This window comes from Oreochromis niloticus, linkage group LG13 (assembly GCF_001858045.2).
Source record: "Oreochromis niloticus isolate F11D_XX linkage group LG13, O_niloticus_UMD_NMBU, whole genome shotgun sequence".
NCBI lineage: Eukaryota > Metazoa > Chordata > Actinopteri > Cichliformes > Cichlidae > Oreochromis > Oreochromis niloticus.
In genome coordinates this window covers 6024860-6042452 of record NC_031978.2, presented here as the reverse complement: position 1 = coordinate 6042452, position 17593 = coordinate 6024860, and the positions used below count along the sequence as shown (strand labels likewise).

The window sequence follows — 17593 nt, the reverse complement described above, 5'->3', positions numbered from 1 at the left end:
TATAAAGAAATGAGGTCACAACTTTCATGCAATACTGTATGTAGCCACAGTAACATCATCCATTGGTTTAGACATGATCAGAAGCATAATTCTTGGTATTTTAGCCACTACTGTGTTAGAGTTTAAGAGAGAGATCTTCATATATTTGGATGAAAGTAGTCAGCTAACACTAGCAAGACTGAATAAGTAACAGACTAACAAATCCAAGAATTTCACTCCTGAAATACCAGCTTTCACTGTATTACAATAATTCTGCTAAAATGCTCCCAAAGGTACCATAATGGAAATATAAGTATTCCAATTATTGACCACATAACATTTTCACTAGTACAATGTTAACTTTATCTTCTAGCTATACTAGCTCTTCTAGTTTTACTGTGCTGTTTATAGCCCCAATGCTCTCATAAACCTTATTTCCAGCATCAGAAGAGCAATCAGTGATTTGTATAAGAAATAAAGAACCGCACAGAGTCAGGCATGTTTGATGGCCTTATTTGACCCAAGTAGAAAAAGCTGACGATAACACAAGAGAACAAAGTGGTTGTATTTGAGCCCAGTAGCCTGTTCTGCTCTGTGATTCACTGCATGATTTGACAAATGTCCCATTATAGACACCAGTGAAACTGAGAGTGAGGACAGAGCAGGGTTTGCTGTCATCCTTGAACAAAAACAGAAGAGAGCAGAAGAGAGCAACTAAAAAAGGAGAAAATGCAACTTCCAGGAAAAAGCCCATCGCCATCCCAGGAAAGTCTGCCTGGAGCGCAGAAATGCAAAAGCCTGCAAATGCTGCCCTGCAGCGCAGCTCTCCAAATGCCAGCTAGTAATGTGCCACCTGTTTAAAGCTTCGAATTCGACATCCACGGGCAGAGCACTGTGCTTCTCTGCTCAAGCCAAAGCTTTCATCCACAGGAAAGCGCTAGCTCAGTGGAAAAAGACTGACCACCAAGGATGAGCTCTCATTTCTCATACTTCTCTTCCTCTTCTTCATCTTCCTGTGCCTGCTAACTGCCACTATGGTTTTTAAAAAATTTTTTATTTTATTTTATTTTATTTTATTTTATTTTATTTTAGATCTGCTCTTTGATTACCAGCTGTGCGCTGGCTTGTGCACAGCTGGTTTGTTGGGATTTAAGAAATTACCCATGTCACCTTGCCAGGTGGAGTCCAGCTTGCTGCGGGGAGAGAGCTGTTACATCTTCATCCCCATGTTTCAGTGTCTCTCTAAATCTCACTGTCAGTTTAACTTACATCATCTATCTCTGTTATCTCTGTAAATAACACTGTTTCTGTGTTTCGCTCCATCACACACACAAAATGACAATAAAACACTCAATTCCCTTTAAACTGTTGCAGTTTTTCTGTTGTGCTCTCTTGTTGTCCTCTCCTCCCTCCCTTAGTTTTTTTTCTCTTCTTTATCTGTCAAATTCAATGGGCGTGATTGCGATATGACTGCAACAAATAAACAAACACTAATACAGCATTGTAAAATATGACATGGAAATGCTATCAAAGGCATAACTGCTTCTTCTTTATTTTCCTCTTGCTCTAATCACTCTAATTTCACTCAACTTTTATCTCCTCTTTTGCTTCTTTTCCTTCCTCCTCTATTCTCAGCAAGATGACTATTGGCAAATCGAGTGAGGCAGGATTAATTGTAATTCAATGTCTATTACTGTCAGTGCTGCTTAGTTCAAGCCAGCACTGTAGGCGAGAAAGTGAAAGATAGAGGAATAGAGAGGGAAGCATAAAGAAAGAAGGAGACAGAGATTTAATATGAAAGTTAAAGATATAACATGGAAGCGAGGAGAGGAAAGGAGAAAGAGGAAAATGAGAACGGATATGACGGGTAGCAAAAACAGACTGCGCCCTGCTGTCAGCCAGAATGTCCAGACTGCCCATGCCCCTGACATTTCCCCCTTGTCTCAGCACAATCTCAGGCCTCCTGCTGAACAACACCTTCTGAGCATCACAAGAACATGAAGAGAGTTATATGCCAAGGGTGAAATATTCAAACAACCAAGACCTCTTCAGACAGAGCTCAAGCTAAGTCATCATCTGCTTAAAACACCTAAACTGAACCATGTGCATGTGTGTGTGAAGTAATTTAAAATATGAGGTGCCGTAACGGACATTATTACTGAAACGCTCTCACACACACTATTGAAATTTTAGCTCTCACACACACTACTGAAACGCTCTCACACACACTACTGAAACACCATTTCAGTAGTGTGTGTGAGAGCGTTTCAGTAGTGTGTGTGAGAGCGTTTCAGTAATAATGTCCCTTATGGCACCTCATATTAAAAAGCCAAAGAAACTGACAACAACTGCTCTGGTCAAGTTTGTATTTGAGCTACGCATCTTTGAATAGAAGACATCAAGAGTGCTTGGCAAACTGCCAGTCAAGCCATGTTGCAGTAGGGCAACATGCAATAAGACCTACCTGACACCTACTGTTTTCAGGTGCACTTAGAATCCTTTAATTTTCTCAAAAATCGACAGTGCACCTTATAATCCGGTGCGCCTTATGTATGAATTCTGGTTGTGCTTACTGACCTCAAACAGATTTTATGTGGTACACAGCACTCAAAGATTTGTCAAAAAATGTTTTAGTATGACTTTGGTAAGCTACAAAGCCGCACTGCTTGATGGATTGTTGGAACATTACGCTTACTGTAGTCAGGAGCCTCGCGGAGTAACCTGGGTGCAAAAGTCCGTCCACTTCAGGCCTCAAAGTCAAACGAACACTACGGCATCACTGAGAGCTAAAAACTGTCTAAATTCTTTCATCTAATAAAGTAATCAGTGTTGCTACTTTACCAGGCGTAACAATTAAGTTTAACATCCAGGCATCCATGAAAACAAAATTTATTAAATTTAACAGTTAGCAGGAAGTTAGCCCGCTAGTTTCCACCTAAACATGATATACCATGTTCTGACTGAGATTTCTGAAAAAATTAAAGCGTACAGCTCTGCTATCACTTCCAACATGAATGAAGACAGAAAACTAAACAGCAGTGATGTTTGTAGGGTTACTGAAGTTGGACTAGCTGGTATATAATGATGTGCTACGTGATTGCTAGCGACATAGCTATGTTAGCTTAACATAAACAGTGAAGCTGGAGGATGAACGCTAACTTTTTTCCACTCGATAAAAGTTAATGTGAGGTTTCCCGATGGTTATGGACAAAAAAAAAATCGCATGGCAGGATGCTGCAAATGGACCAAACTTCAGTCAGGAGAACAACTGAGATAATCCATCCACAATATGAGGTTAGTCATTAATATACTGCAACAACACAGGAATAGAGCAGCTGCGAGAGAATTCATCATTAATGAATCAGTTGGTATTGAAGTGGAGGAAGCAAGAAGAATGATTTGAGTAAAGTCTGACTTATCTGATTTTGTTTCACTTAATGCGCCTTACAATCCGGTGCGCCTTATGGTCCCCAAAAAAATATGCTACTGTTTTTCTGCACAAAGAGCACATTGCAAGTTTAGAGGTATCTCTAAGTAATAATCTGGCTCGTTTTAAGTGTTTCCACTGAGAACAGTTTAACATTTTGTGTTGCCAGCACTAATTTGAAGTCGCTAAATATCATTTACTTTCTTCTTAGCTCAAGTTGTTTCCCATGTGGGTGGAGCCATCACCAAGTTGTTGTTTTTTTGGAGCCAGAAGTGGCCACAGTGGAGCAGTAAGTTATCAGCTAATGCTAGCAAGCTGCATCTATAAGCTATGCACAGAGACACATATTTGATAGTCGGTGTTAAGTAAGAGACTAATAAGATTCAAACGTTTCACTCACCAAAACTAAAGCACAAACTTTGATGGTGGTGTATAATACACAGCAGGAGATTGTATGTGTCAGATCATTGAATTTGACTACTTCTGAGTTTTTCTGTCAAAAAAAGAGGTTTGGTAATTGGAAGGTTGGTTCTCAGCAGGAACCAGAAAATAACAGGACCAGGAGGATATGCAGCATCAGTCAGCCTTTCTTATATAAAAGGAAAAAAATATATATTTGAAAAGAAAAAAAGTTTCTGAATAGAAAAAAATATATATTTTACATACCATTAGTCATGCACATAATTAGTGTTATACAAGGTTTTATCTAAGTCCATTGGACTAAAAAAAATTACAAAAAGATACCAGGTTTGCCATCTTATTTTTTATTCCGCAGGCACAAGCATCCTCCACTGCAACCACTGAACATCCAAGGTATGGACATCGAGGCTGTGGACAGCTACAGGTACCTTGGTGTTCATCTGAACAACAAACTGGACTGGACTCATAACTCAGACGCCCTCTACAGGAAAGGGCAGAGCAGGCTGTACCTGCTGCGGAGACTCAGGTCGTTTGGAGTGGAGGGCCCACTCCTGAAGACCTTCTATGACTCTGTGGTGGCCTCAGCCATCTTTTATGGTGTGGTCTGCTGGGGGGGCAGCATCTCTGCTGGGGACAGGAAGAGACTGAACAGGCTGATCCGAAGGGCCAGCTCTGTTCTAGGATGCCCTCTGGACCCAGTGGAGGTGGTGAGTGACAGGAGAATGGTGGCTAAGCTGTCATCCCTGTTGGACAACATCTCCCACCCCATGCAGGAGACTGTGACAGCACTGAGCAGCTCCTTCAGTGGGAGACTGCGGCACCCACGGTGTGGGACGGAGAGATTTCGCAGGTCTTTCCTCCCCACTGCTGTAAGACTCTACAATAAAGACTTTTGCAGCTGATCAAACACACAAACCCACACATGTGCAATAAGACTGCTATACGTGCAATTCTTCTTCTGACGAAGTTGTGTTTTTGTATTTTCCTACTCAGTTGTATATAGTATTTGTATTTCTATTTTATTCTATTGTATATATTATTCTATTCTATTTTATTCTATTGTATATAGTATTTTATTTTATTTTATTTTATTGTATTTTATTGCATTCCAGTGTTTTCTAATTTCTGCTACATAACTTTGCACTTTTGCTGTAACAAAACAAATTTCCCACCTGTGGGACTAATAAAGGCCATCTTATCTTATCTTATTTCATTTTTAATTTGCATTTAGCTGGTATGATTGCAATGGTTCTACAATGGCAATGAGCAGTTGGCTGACAAGGTGACCCCCTGCTACAACTCCAGAGCAGGGCCAGCTCTACAACCTGGAGTGGTTCAACAAACAGTTAAATCTTTCCAAGATGAAAGAAATTAAACACTCTACTGCAAAATGTAGGCATGTTTTAATATTCTACCATTCACTGGCCGTAAGTGATAAAATAGTAGAAAATATCAACAGTAGCCAAGTATTTTATGATGCACAATTATCCAGACATATATTAATTTCAACACTACCGACCATTCATCTTTTTCCCTTGTTCCAGCAGGTGTGGCTGTCCCCCAGGTGCCCCAAATGGCTTGTCACTGCTCGCTGTGATCATGAAAAGATTTGCTGGTTGTGGTGTCACCCGACGCTATCAGGAGCAAAATGTTCGCAGCACAGAGCACTGCTGAGTAATGACTGGTACCCAAAGAGTCACCCCAACAATTGGATCCCTTTAAGATTAATGTGAACTTAAACTGCACCCAAAGCCATAAGAAAATGGGAAAAAAGTTGGAAATAAAACAAAAAGTCTGCAGGAGGGCGTGCTGCACAATCTTCTACAGGCAGAAATATTTCAGAGAAGTCAGGAAATGCTACTGAAATTAAGGTTTTGATGGAAGAAAATGATTGATCTTTATGTCTCATGTTTTATGATTTTCTGTCATTTCTCTTCATTTAATAAGTGGCATAGAAAGTGTATTGCTGACCAGATTGACCAGCTGATTCTGGCCACCTGCGTAACCTCTGGCAGGCTTGAGTGAGAAAAATGGATTAGAAAACAAACAACAGAAGCGCCTGAGGCTCATACTGCTGGCTGCATGTTAGCACCATGCAGCTTCAGTAAGAGAAAAAGCAGAGCTCACATGTCAAGAAAAAAATAAATCAACAAATACAGTGAAAAAAATATATATATATATAACCCAGTCTAGGGGCAGTTGGTGGAAGATGATGGGGGGCAACAGTTTCTTCCTTTAAGGCAGTAGTTGTCAAACTTTTTCTCTCATGCACCTCTTCTGCTGCCAAAAAACATTTAGTACCCAAGCCCAACACTTTGTACTAAGCATTAACAATAAAAAGTATCCAAGTTTGAAATTAGTGACAAAAAGGATTAACGTGTTAGGATCAGCAAACTCTTGTTTGTATTTTATTCTTATTTTGCCCAAATAAATCATATTCATCCTATTAAGTGTATTTTCACTCCATGTTTTCCCCTGGTCATTCAGTTCTTAGCGGCAGTAGCTTTAAGGCCAGCAGAATGAGAACCACAATATTTTACTATTACTATATAACCATTATATTATACTATTTTATGCTACTGATGTTTTATTTTTAAAGTATCTTTTCTCTAATTAATATGTTTTTAATCCTTTATTATGTTTTTCAGGAGTCTCTGTACCTGTCTGTTGTCTGGGGTCTGTGTGCGTGTGTGCGTGCATGCGTGGGTGGGTGTGCACGCGCTTTTAACAAACAGAGACATTCATCCTGACTTCAGTGACTAAAAGAAAGAGAGTTAATGATCAGCCAGGTCAACATGACCTGGCTGCCTTGAGAGTCAAACTGTGGCACCATTTAACTGTGCTTCCAGGTGAATGTTGGCACAAGACAGGGTTGCCAGGTCCATGGTTTTCATGTGAAATTGGGCCACAGTGTGTGGCTGGATGGGTTGACATTTTGTGCCCATGGGTTGGGTAGACCTACTTGACATGAAAAGTAAATGAATATGTAAAAATATAAATATTATTTTCATAAAAGTAATCATTTATTTTTACAAGAATCCTACTATAGTGAAGCCAGAGCACAGACTATATATAAAAGTGAAACTCCTTAATGTCAGATTGCTAATTAGTTCTAAGTAAGTAATTAACAATAAAATACTTGTTTCACTCATCAAAAATGTCATAGAAACCTTTTCTCACACAGACTTCTTGTCTAGATTACACAGTAGGTCATAGCTTTCATCAAGTAATCCAATTTAAAAGTAAATATAAATTACAAGCACTGTAGTGAATTAGGAACATGTCCATTTGCCCCATACCTGGTTTTTATACCATATTTTTTAATGCTGTTAAAAATATGGAACATGGGAAACTATGGATGCCATCCTCAAAAGGCCACTCCAGGAACTGCAGATTTTCAGTCATGCTGAAAAGCCATAAAGTAGGCTAGCCCTGGGTTAGGGTAAGTGTTGCATGTGCCAGATCTGTCAAAGAATGCAACATACACCTGATATTTGACACATAAAAGGTGGATCTGTAGCTGAATTGAGGCAGCCAGACTCCTGGTGACTCAAGCTTCTCAATGAAGTCCAGATGTTGCCCATAGAAAAACACAGAAATGGGCCAAACATTCATTGGAATCTGGGACAGCCACCCATGTACACGCACAGCTTGTTGTAGTGCTGTACGTGATATTTAATGGTTAACATCTCCTGGTCATTGGGCCGTTTTAAGGTGTTTGGATATCCTCCATGTGTATGCATGGGTGCTCTGGTTTCCTTCCACAGTACAAAAACCATACCATACCACGATTTATTTATATAACACTTTAAAAACAACATGGGTGACCAGAGTGCTGTGAATAAAGCTGTAAATAAATAACAATAAAATAACAGTTTCAGTTACCCACGAATAAAACTCTGTTTTTAATCTGGATTTAAAAACCACCACTGATTCCCTAATGTGAAGAGGAAGATCATTCCAAAGCTTTGGGTCGACTATAGAGAACACTCAGTCTCCTCTAAGTTTCAGCCTTGATTTAGGGACTGAGAGCAACAGCTGACCAGAGTGAACGAGAGGGGACATAGGGCTTCAGTAAATCGGACAAATACACAGGTGCCAGACCATTTAAGAATTTAAAAACCAGTAAAAGGATTTTAAAATAGATTCTAAATTCAATTAAAAGCCAGTGTAAGGAGGCCAGAACCAGTGTAATAGGTTCAAATGTTCTTTTATCAGACATGCATATTAGGTAAATTAGTTATCTTAAATTAGCCATGACTGCTAGGTGAGTTTCTTAAGGAATATAGAATAAAGAGTATGGTTAAAGAAATGGTTAAAATGGTCCTGTAATATTTGTAATGTATCTAGTCTTACTGACCGCTCTGAGTGGTCAGTAACACTAGAAAAGCACCATATAAAAGACTATTTCCTTATAAAATACACAAATTTTCTGATGACACAGATTGATGTGAAAAGTTATCTTTAAAAAGCATTTTCTTGCATTTTCTTATAAAACGCAATGACCTTCTTTGCTATAATCCACAAGTAAACACTGTAACGTAAGGAAACAGTGTGAGGATTACTAAAGTTGTGTATGTAAAGTGCTGCACCTTTGTTTTCAACTTGTGTATTCATATTAGTATCTATATGTAGCCTGGCTAAATTAACCAGCCCAGAACACAGATTATCTTTGGGGTTCTTTTAATCTGAATGATAAAGTAAGCGCTCAGAAGAAAATAAAAAAGGTTGTAAAAACAAAGAAATAAAATTGTTACAGACAGTTCTTATCCAGTAACAGCTTTGTGCACTGGTAACCTACTGCTACTGCAGGTTATTTCCCCAACTTTATCAGCGTCTGAAACTCAAGGATGTCTAGTGTCAATTTGTGACTGATATAAACCCATACAGAAATACAACAAACTTAGCAGTGCAAAAATAACTGTAGTGGCTTCTCCTGCTAAGATACAGAGCCAAGATTAAATAGTTAACAAAGTACATTTTCCCTGTTACCCACAGAAATATTCTAATACAAGTGTGAACTCAAATACATACAGTGCATTAATCCAGCAGAAAACGGAATACAGATCCCTCTGAGATGAACAGTGAAGTTGGTTGCAGCAACTCCTGGTGCCTTAACTGTTCCACACTTTGTATTTAAAACAGATCACGCAGTGAAAAACGGCATTGCACACCGACATAACACCAATGCAAGCTAGCACTTCTGTGAATGTCTCCGTAGATCCCCATCATCCCTTGCGCTCCAAGAGGTACCCCAAAAGAAACAGCGCCCTCCAGTGGCATGTCCCATAATATTGACCTTCCACCTGGCTACATTCTCCCCTGCTTAAGAGTCAACGTCCCCGGTGACTCAATTGGTATATTTCAACTCATGCACTGCTTCTTTAAAGAGGGCAGTACCCATATTAGTCAACAACTGAGACAGTACCTCCGGGCTCAAAGTGATGGCATGACATGCTGATACAGGGACATTGTAAGGGTTTGAATGCACTCCAGCATTAGCTCTCTTACTCCGACGGGGCACTGGCGTTGGTGTAATGACCCCAATATCCCCGTTGGTTTCAGCAGCAACTGTCTCTGGTGTGGACACCTGCTCAGAGGCAGACGGTGCAGGAACACAAGCATCATCAGTGTTTACAGACTCTAAAACGCCACTGCTTTGAACTGCTTCCCTGTCTCCAACAGACCCCTGTTCTGCAATTGGGTATGAGGTTTCTCCTAACAACACATACTCAGGATCTGAATCTGAACAGCCTGTTTTCTCTTCTGTCATAGGACCCGCTATCACAGAGGACCCATTATTTTTCTTTTTCCTGGGTGCAGGAATGGGGCCAATACAAGGTCTAAGGTTAGCTCTGTGAACCCGTTTTACTGGCCCACCCTCCACAGGCTCCACCGTATGTGTGCTGCCCTGGACTTCGACAACCCTATAAACCACAGGGCTCCAGGCGTCTTGAATTTTGTTCCTGCCTTGAGGCCAGTGTCGCAGATACACAAACTGACCTATTTCAACAGGAGGGCAATAGACCCGGGTTTTGTCCAACTCAAGCCTTTCTGCTGCTTTCTGCTCAGTGTACTGCCTTGCCCTGTTATGTGCTTCATTTAAGCGCTGCTGATGCACAATCAGCCAGTCATGTTTCTTATCAAGCACCTGCTCCTGACCTAGTAAAGCATCTACAGGAAGGTGGGGGTGCACTCCAAACATGAGGTAATACGGCGAGTGACCTGTGGTGGCATGGGGAGTCACATTGTACGCATAGACCAATTCTGGCAAATACTCAGGCCAACGGCGTTTCTTGTCCGGCGGGAGGGTACGCAATAGGTCATGAAGTGTCCTATTGAAACGTTCACATTGTGCGTTACCTTGGGGATGATGTGGTGTAGTACGGCTTTTTTTAACCCCATATAACTTGCACAGTTCCTGAATCACCTCACTTTCAAAATTTCTGCCCTGATCAGAATGTAACCTCTCTGGTACACCATACCTCATGAACCACTCTCTGAGCAAAATCTTAGCAGTTGTATCAGCTTTCTGGTCGCGTGTAGGGAAAGCTTGTGTGAACTTGGTGAAAACATCTGTAACCACCAACACATTTTCCCGTCCATCTGAGGCTGGCTCCAACACACTAAAATCTACTGCCACCACTTCAAGAGGTCTAGTGGCCAGAAAGGGCTTCACAGGGGCATGAATCTTGGGCTGTGGCAACTTAGTGAGCACACATCTATAGCATTTCTTAATCCACTGGTCCACTTCTTCATACATACCAACCCAAAAACATCTCTGCCTTAACAGATTCTGGGTCCGCTCCACCCCCTGATGCCCCATCTGATCATGCACACTCCCCAGTACTGCTTCCTTTAAACAAGCTGGCAAAAGGAGCTGCTGACACCTCCCCAAATGTCCATCCTCAATGACCCGATACAACAATCCCTCAATCTCTATAATACGTGACCACTGCCGGAGCAGAGAAATCACAGATTTAGCCAAACCTTTCCTCTGCTGGTGTGTGGGTTTCTTCTTTTTGTCCCAAAACTGCCTAAAGGACTTGATAGTAGGGTCAGAGCCCTGAAACTGTCGCAACTCTTCCTTAGAATACCCTGGCAGAGTGGGTGTATTCCCTTGGGAATCAGTAAAATGAGTGTCTTGCTCAACTGCTGTGACCCGGGCCTGCCTCACCTGACAACATTTTACACCTGCACTTACTAAATCCAGCCCAAGTGTTGTCCCTCTGCTGACTAGGTTACAGATGGATATGCATTCATCAAACTCCTCCTCATCTCCTGCAGGCTGGGGCTCCCCTGCTAATGGCTGCCTAGAGAGGGTATCGGCTGCTGTGTTACACCGACCAGGGCGATACTGCACCTCAAAATCAAATGGTGCTAACTGGGCAACCCAGCGCTGTTCGATGGCTCCCAGCTTTGCTGAGTTCAGGTGGCACAGGGGGTTGTTATCTGTCACAACTGTGAATTTGGAGCCTAAGAGATACCCCCTGAACTTCTCAGACACAGCCCATTTAAGGGCGAGGAGCTCTAATTTCATGCTGCTATAATTTCTGTCATTTCTCTCTGCATTTCTCAACCTTCGGCTGGCGTATGCTATAACACGTTTCCTGCCACCCTGCACCTGATAAAGAACTGCTCCCAGTCCTAAACTGCTGGCATCTGTCTCAACAACAAATGGCAGTGAGAAATCAGCATAAGCAAGTAGGGGGGCACTTGTGAGCTTCTCTTTCAGCTGTTCAAATGACTCTTGACAAGATGGCGTCCACACACTTTCAAGCAAGTTTTTATATTTAGCTGGACTGTCATCCTTGCCCCATGCATTAATCAGATCATGCAAAGGACCTGCCAGCTGCGAAAATCCATGGAGAAATCTTCTGTAATAACTGCAAAATCCCAGGAAGGATCTCAGCTCTTTAACTGTGGTGGGTACTGGCCACTGCCTCACTGCAGCTATCTTGTCTGGGTCCGTACCTATCCCTTCAGCTGAGATCTGGTGACCCAAAAAGCGTACACTAGATTGGAGAAAATGACATTTCTCCACCTTAACCTTCAGCCCAGTTTCCCTGAGTCTCTGCAACACTGTCTGGAGACGTGCCAGATGGTCTTCAAAAGTGGATGAGTAGACTAATATGTCATCTAGGTACACGAGCATAATCTGAAGGATCAAGTCACTCATAATGGCCTGCATGAGTCTTTGGAAGGTGGCTGGACCATTACACACACCAAAGGGCAATCTGGTATATTCAAACAACCCAAATGGGGTTGTAAAAGCAGTCTTGTGCCTGTCCCTTTCATGAACTGCCACTTGATGATAGCCACTTGCCAGGTCAATAGTCGAGAAAAACCTTGCACCATGTAATGCATCAAAGGATTCATCTATACGGGGCAAAGGAAAGGCATCACGTCTGGTCTTGGCATTTAGCCGCCTGTAATCGACACATAACCTCAAGCTGTTGTCTGTCTTCCTCACCAGCACAATGGGCGATGCATAGGCACTAGTGCTTTCTTTGATCACACCCTTTTTCAGAAGCTGGGTTATGTGTTCTCGCACCTCTTTGTACTGTGTTGGAGGTATCCGTCGGTAGGCCTGGGTGACAGGGACATCATCGACTAGGTGTATCTCATGACTGACCTTCTCTGTATAACCTAGATCTTCATCTTTGAAAGCAAAAACATCTGCATACTGAGCCAAAAGTGCAGCTAATTTGGTCTGTTCCTCTTGGGAGCCACCAATACTCAGCTGCTCTATCAGCAACTTCAGTTCACCATCAGATTCTGTAGCCCCTTTCTTATTCAGTGACACTTCCTCGTGGTCAGCAGAAATGCGATTAAACTGCACCTCAGCTGCATTTTCAACACACTCCACTACAGTAAGCACACCAAGTCTGGTCCGGGGAGCCAACCACACATCTTCCTGAGAGAAGTTCACAACTTGAACTGGAAACACGTGCCTGTCAGTTTCAACAAGAGTAGGAACCACAACCAAACCGCTGGGAACGAGCGTGTTGGTTGGCTCAAGTAACATTAGGGTCTGGTCACCTGAAACTTTCCCAAGCCCCCTAGCAAATACTGTGGCCACGGATGATGCTGGCACGTGTACAGTATTTTTACCAGCTAACCGGGCAGTGGATGACCTCTCTAATACTTCGCAGGCTTGCACCCTCTGAAAAACTTCTCCCCAAGCGGCATTTAACTCTCCTCCGAGAGTTGAATCAAAACTAGCAATGGCTAGCTCCTTACATCTCTTTATTATGTTCATTCCAACAAGAACAGGGGGGATCCCTCTAGTCTGCTGGCACTTTTTTCCACCTGCTGTTCCACATCATTTTCCTGCACCTTAACTTTAGCTGACATTAGCTCTTGGTCCTGTGGCCCTCCGGGTTCTGGGGCGGGGTCCCTGACTACCAAAAACCCACACTCCTGCACTGTTAATCCCATGACCTGCACATCCAGCTCAATGTAACCTATATAAGGAATTGGCAATGAGTTAGCTGCAGTCAATTTAAGCCATTTAGCTGTAGGGGTTACATCATCATCTTCACCCATTAGGTGTTGTCGGAAAAATGCCTCTGAGATGGTGCTAACCTGGCTCCCTGTATCCAAAAGGGTTCTTGCCTTAATCCCTCCCACCTCAATTTCAACTTCAGGACATTTACCAACTGCTCTGTCAAAAAATCTCTCACGAGTTAGGGTCTTTGAGCCAGTAGTCTCCCCTCGAATTGCCCGGCTCTTGGCAACCGAGGTAGCTAGTTTCCCTGAACAGGTGCAGGAACAGAAACTGGAGAAGCTCCTTGCTTAAGGGTTTTGCACTCCCTAGCAATGTGTCCAACTCCCTTACACTTGAAACAGATGGGCTTCCCATCATCAGTGAACTGGAACTTTGATCTGGGAATCCCACGTTTAGGGGCCCTTTCTCCGGATGTAACACTCTCCCGAACCACACTGAGTAACTCCCCAATAGCCTTGCCCTGCTCAGACACCACCTTAAGGATTTCATCTAGAGTTGCAGATGACCTATCTGGAGCTTCACGGGTACTCTGATCCCCTGCAACCGCACTGTCACTTAATATGGGCCTGCTCTTGGCAACTCTGGTGCCACTAGGTTTTTCTTCCATAGACCAAGCAATTGCTTCCTGACGTACATCAAAAAGCGTAGACTCTGGCTTTTCCCTCACCATCTTGCGAAGCTCCCTTCGCAGAGTGGAGTCCCTTACTCCCTCCACAAACTGGTCTCTAACTGCCATCTTTGCATCTCGTACTGCATCAGGCCTTTGTTTAAGGGCTAAGCGGAGGATCTGGGACAGAGCGTGTGAGTACTCAAAGAAATCTTCACCTTCTAGCTGGAAACGGCTAAAAAAGGTTTGCAGTAACTGTGCTACACTGCGCCTCTCACCGTAAGCTTCTCTGAGAAAACAAAAAATGTCTTCGGGTTCAGTCTGCTCTCCCCCAGTACACAACTTGATCTCTTCAAGTGCAGAACCCCTGAGGAGGGAAAAAATGAAGTCAACCTGATCGTCATTACCCAAGCCTCTAGTTCTGATACCCCTCTGTACTTCATCAATAAACTCCTCTACAGAACGTCCATCTACGGTTGCATCCCCACTAAAGGGTTGGATAGGTCGCTCTCGCGGCAGATATACATATGACCTACTTGCCCCGTCACTCAAAGCAGTTATCCTGGCCATAGCCTGGTCATGTTTGTTACTCAGTTCTGACAATTTTGCCTGAAGCTCAGTGACAGGGTCCCTTCCAGTGGCCCCTGCCAAACCCTGGTCATCGTCACTGTTTGTGTCTGACATAATGAAATGTCTGTGTCCAGATTAGTCTTTGGTCAGGATGCAGAAATTGCCTTAGCAGTCTATTCAGCTAGGTGCCACTGATGTCCTCCTCTCCTCTGGAAAGAATCCTTCCCTCGATCGAAATCACCTTCTTCTGGACAGACTGGCCACTGCTCCTCTGCACACCTCTGGTATGGCCCCAATCGTCAGGTCCTTTCCAACCCCTCGCGCCGCGGGTGACCACCACTACAGTTATTTTTGCACCGTAAAATAACCTACTTAAACTGAAACCCATAAAAAACAAAATCACTGAGCTGCCACTTTTGCAGATACCCCACTCCTGGTACCAAATTGTGTAGCCTGGCTAAATTAACCAGCCCAGAACACAGATTATCTTTGGGGTTCTTTTAATCTGAATGATAAAGTAAGCGCTCAGAAGAAAATAAAAAAGGTTGTAAAAACAAAGAAATAAAATTGTTACAGACAGTTCTTATCCAGTAACAGCTTTGTGCACTGGTAACCTACTGCTACTGCAGGTTATTTCCCCAACTTTATCAGCGTCTGAAACTCAAGGATGTCTAGTGTCAATTTGTGACTGATATAAACCCATACAGAAATACAACAAACTTAGCAGTGCAAAAATAACTGTAGTGGCTTCTCCTGCTAAGATACAGAGCCAAGATTAAATAGTTAACAAAGTACATTTTCCCTGTTACCCACAGAAATATTCTAATACAAGTGTGAACTCAAATACATACAGTGCATTAATCCAGCAGAAAACGGAATACAGATCCCTCTGAGATGAACAGTGAAGTTGGTTGCAGCAACTCCTGGTGCCTTAACTGTTCCACACTTTGTATTTAAAACAGATCACGCAGTGAAAAACGGCATTGCACACCGACATAACACCAATGCAAGCTAGCACTTCTGTGAATGTCTCCGTAGATCCCCATCATCCCTTGCGCTCCAAGAGGTACCCCAAAAGAAACAGCGCCCTCCAGTGGCATGTCCCATAATATTGACCTTCCACCTGGCTACATATATATGACCATTAACAGAAAAGCGGAGAACATAGGTTTCTTTCCTCTCCAGATAACAGTTCCAAATTGAGTGAATCGACAGAGATGGAGTTAAAGAGAAGGGGATGTGAAAAGAGAGACCAGAAAGAGATTAAGATCGAGGAGCAAAGGAAAGGAAAAAACACAGCAGGAGAAATCAAGAAACAAAGACAGAGTGAGAATACTAAGGAAAGGAGCACTGAGATGGAAACGATAGAAAAACGAGAGGCTGACAGATTTAAAGGCACTAAGAGGAAGAGGTGTGTGTGCTTGGGGGGGGGGGGGGGGGGGGGAGGCGTGTGTGTAAAGGTATAGCTGGGGCATCGCAGGCACGGCTGCCCAGGTCTGCGGTTTGTTAAATAGCTTTTTGATGGAATTGGTAAAGCAGTGAAGCTTGTGACACTGTTAGCTGGCACACCAGAGAGGGAGGGAGAGAGAGCAATGCAGAGGTTAAAAGAAAGAAAGAAAGAAAGAAAGAAAGAAAGAAAGAAAGAAAGATGCCAGTTGAAGGCAGAGGGGTAAAAAAGAAAAGTGAGTTAGAAAGAGATTGAAATGTTGATTTTTCTCTTTTACTGTGGAGTTATTCTGCCCTCAAGAGGTCATAAATGTTGCAGCAGCTTAACAGTGTCTGCAAATGCCTGCTTATTGAGCTGACAAAAATAAGCTGACTACCACAGGTTGTTAATGCTGCTGAGCATGTGGGATTGGGGATTTCTACACATTAGAAAGAGACATTTTCCACATTATACGCCGCAGCTTCTCTGGTATGTTGGTTTTTTGTCACACAGGGAATTATGTGCATTATCTGGCACCACTAGGTTTGAAATAAACTGAAGAACAAGCTTTCTGCATGGGGACCTAAGACCACTGTGGCTGAAAAGATGCTAGCAACATCTACATAAACAGTATGAAGAAAAACCTTTCAAACAGAAACTGTTTCTTGTGTGTGTGTGTGTGTGAGTGTACAAGTCTGCACAGAGAATACATTGCATGCACTGAAATGTGATGCAAAGATTGACAGATGCAAAGATATTTTGCATCTGTCAATCATGTTTAAATCTATAGTACATGAATACATTTATTATGAGAAAACACTTTTAATTTCTTTTGCTGTTGGGTTAAACAGAGCAGCCTTGAACTTTAACTGTTCAGGAATTTGTTGCACAAGAAAAGGCACAACAAGACAAAACATGAATCAGTGTTAATGCGCCAAAACTGGCCTAAACAGTATTAAATGTCCTTTCAGCCTGTTTCAAATGTTTCTAATATTTTGTTTACAGGTGACTGGATAAAATATTTCACAGCTTTTTTTTTTCCTTGATAGATTTTAAGCTTTGTGGAAGAACCCTGAATGCAGCACTGCTCCTGTAACTAATGGCTCCCTACTGCTGCTCACCCACCATGATACACACACACACACACACACACACACACACACACACCAAGCCAACGTGACTCACTCATGCACACACACAGATTTAAAAATTCATACGTAAGCTTCTGCTCTTTTCTGCTCCGAAGGGTAAACTTTGATTCCACAATGCTCCCGACAAAATAACACATCACAGCATCAAAAGACTATAAAGAAAGTCTATTTTTGTGATTTTTCCCATTCCCCCTACTTCTCCGTTCCAGATCGATTTGTTTCTTTGAAGACGGATTGTGAGAAGAAAACAGAACGGCTCAATCCATCATTCTGTCTGCCTGAGGCCCTGTGCCATAAACAATACATTACTGGTGGTATCTGAAAGCGCCCATAGGAGACCGGCACAGTTCAAAGCTATAACCACAAACAAACAGAATGGAACCACACAACTTATTTCGGATAATTCATACGGCTATCCCCCCCCTGTTGCCAGTTCCTCTGCTTCGCACCACTTAGAATCACACTGACGGAGCGTTTAGCGCATGCATTTATCAGACACTCT

General features: G+C 42.5%; 1 protein-coding gene across 2 annotated transcripts; it reads right to left on the bottom strand.

Annotated features, from left to right (window-relative positions):
* Nucleotides 1-13165: 13165 nt before the first annotated feature.
* LOC112841943 (uncharacterized) lies at nt 13166-15641 on the bottom strand. Of its 2 annotated transcripts, none has more exons than XM_025897343.1 (2): nt 15366-15641; nt 13166-15270 (listed from the first exon to the last, which is right to left on the bottom strand). In XM_025897343.1, exon 2 carries the CDS (start codon nt 14626-14628, stop codon nt 13576-13578), a length of 1053 nt encoding a protein of 350 aa, XP_025753128.1. In that variant the 5' UTR covers nt 14629-15270; nt 15366-15641; the 3' UTR covers nt 13166-13575. The 2 variants fall into 2 exon arrangements, with proteins under 2 accessions (XP_025753128.1, XP_025753129.1); XM_025897344.1 differs by having other exon boundaries at nt 13166-15267.
* Between the last annotated feature and the right edge of the window lie 1952 nt (nt 15642-17593).

Coding starts and splice junctions, on each gene's coding strand:
- LOC112841943 (XM_025897343.1), bottom strand. CDS start 14,628: ATGTCAGACACAAACAGTGACGATGACCAGGGTTTGGCAGGGGCCACT.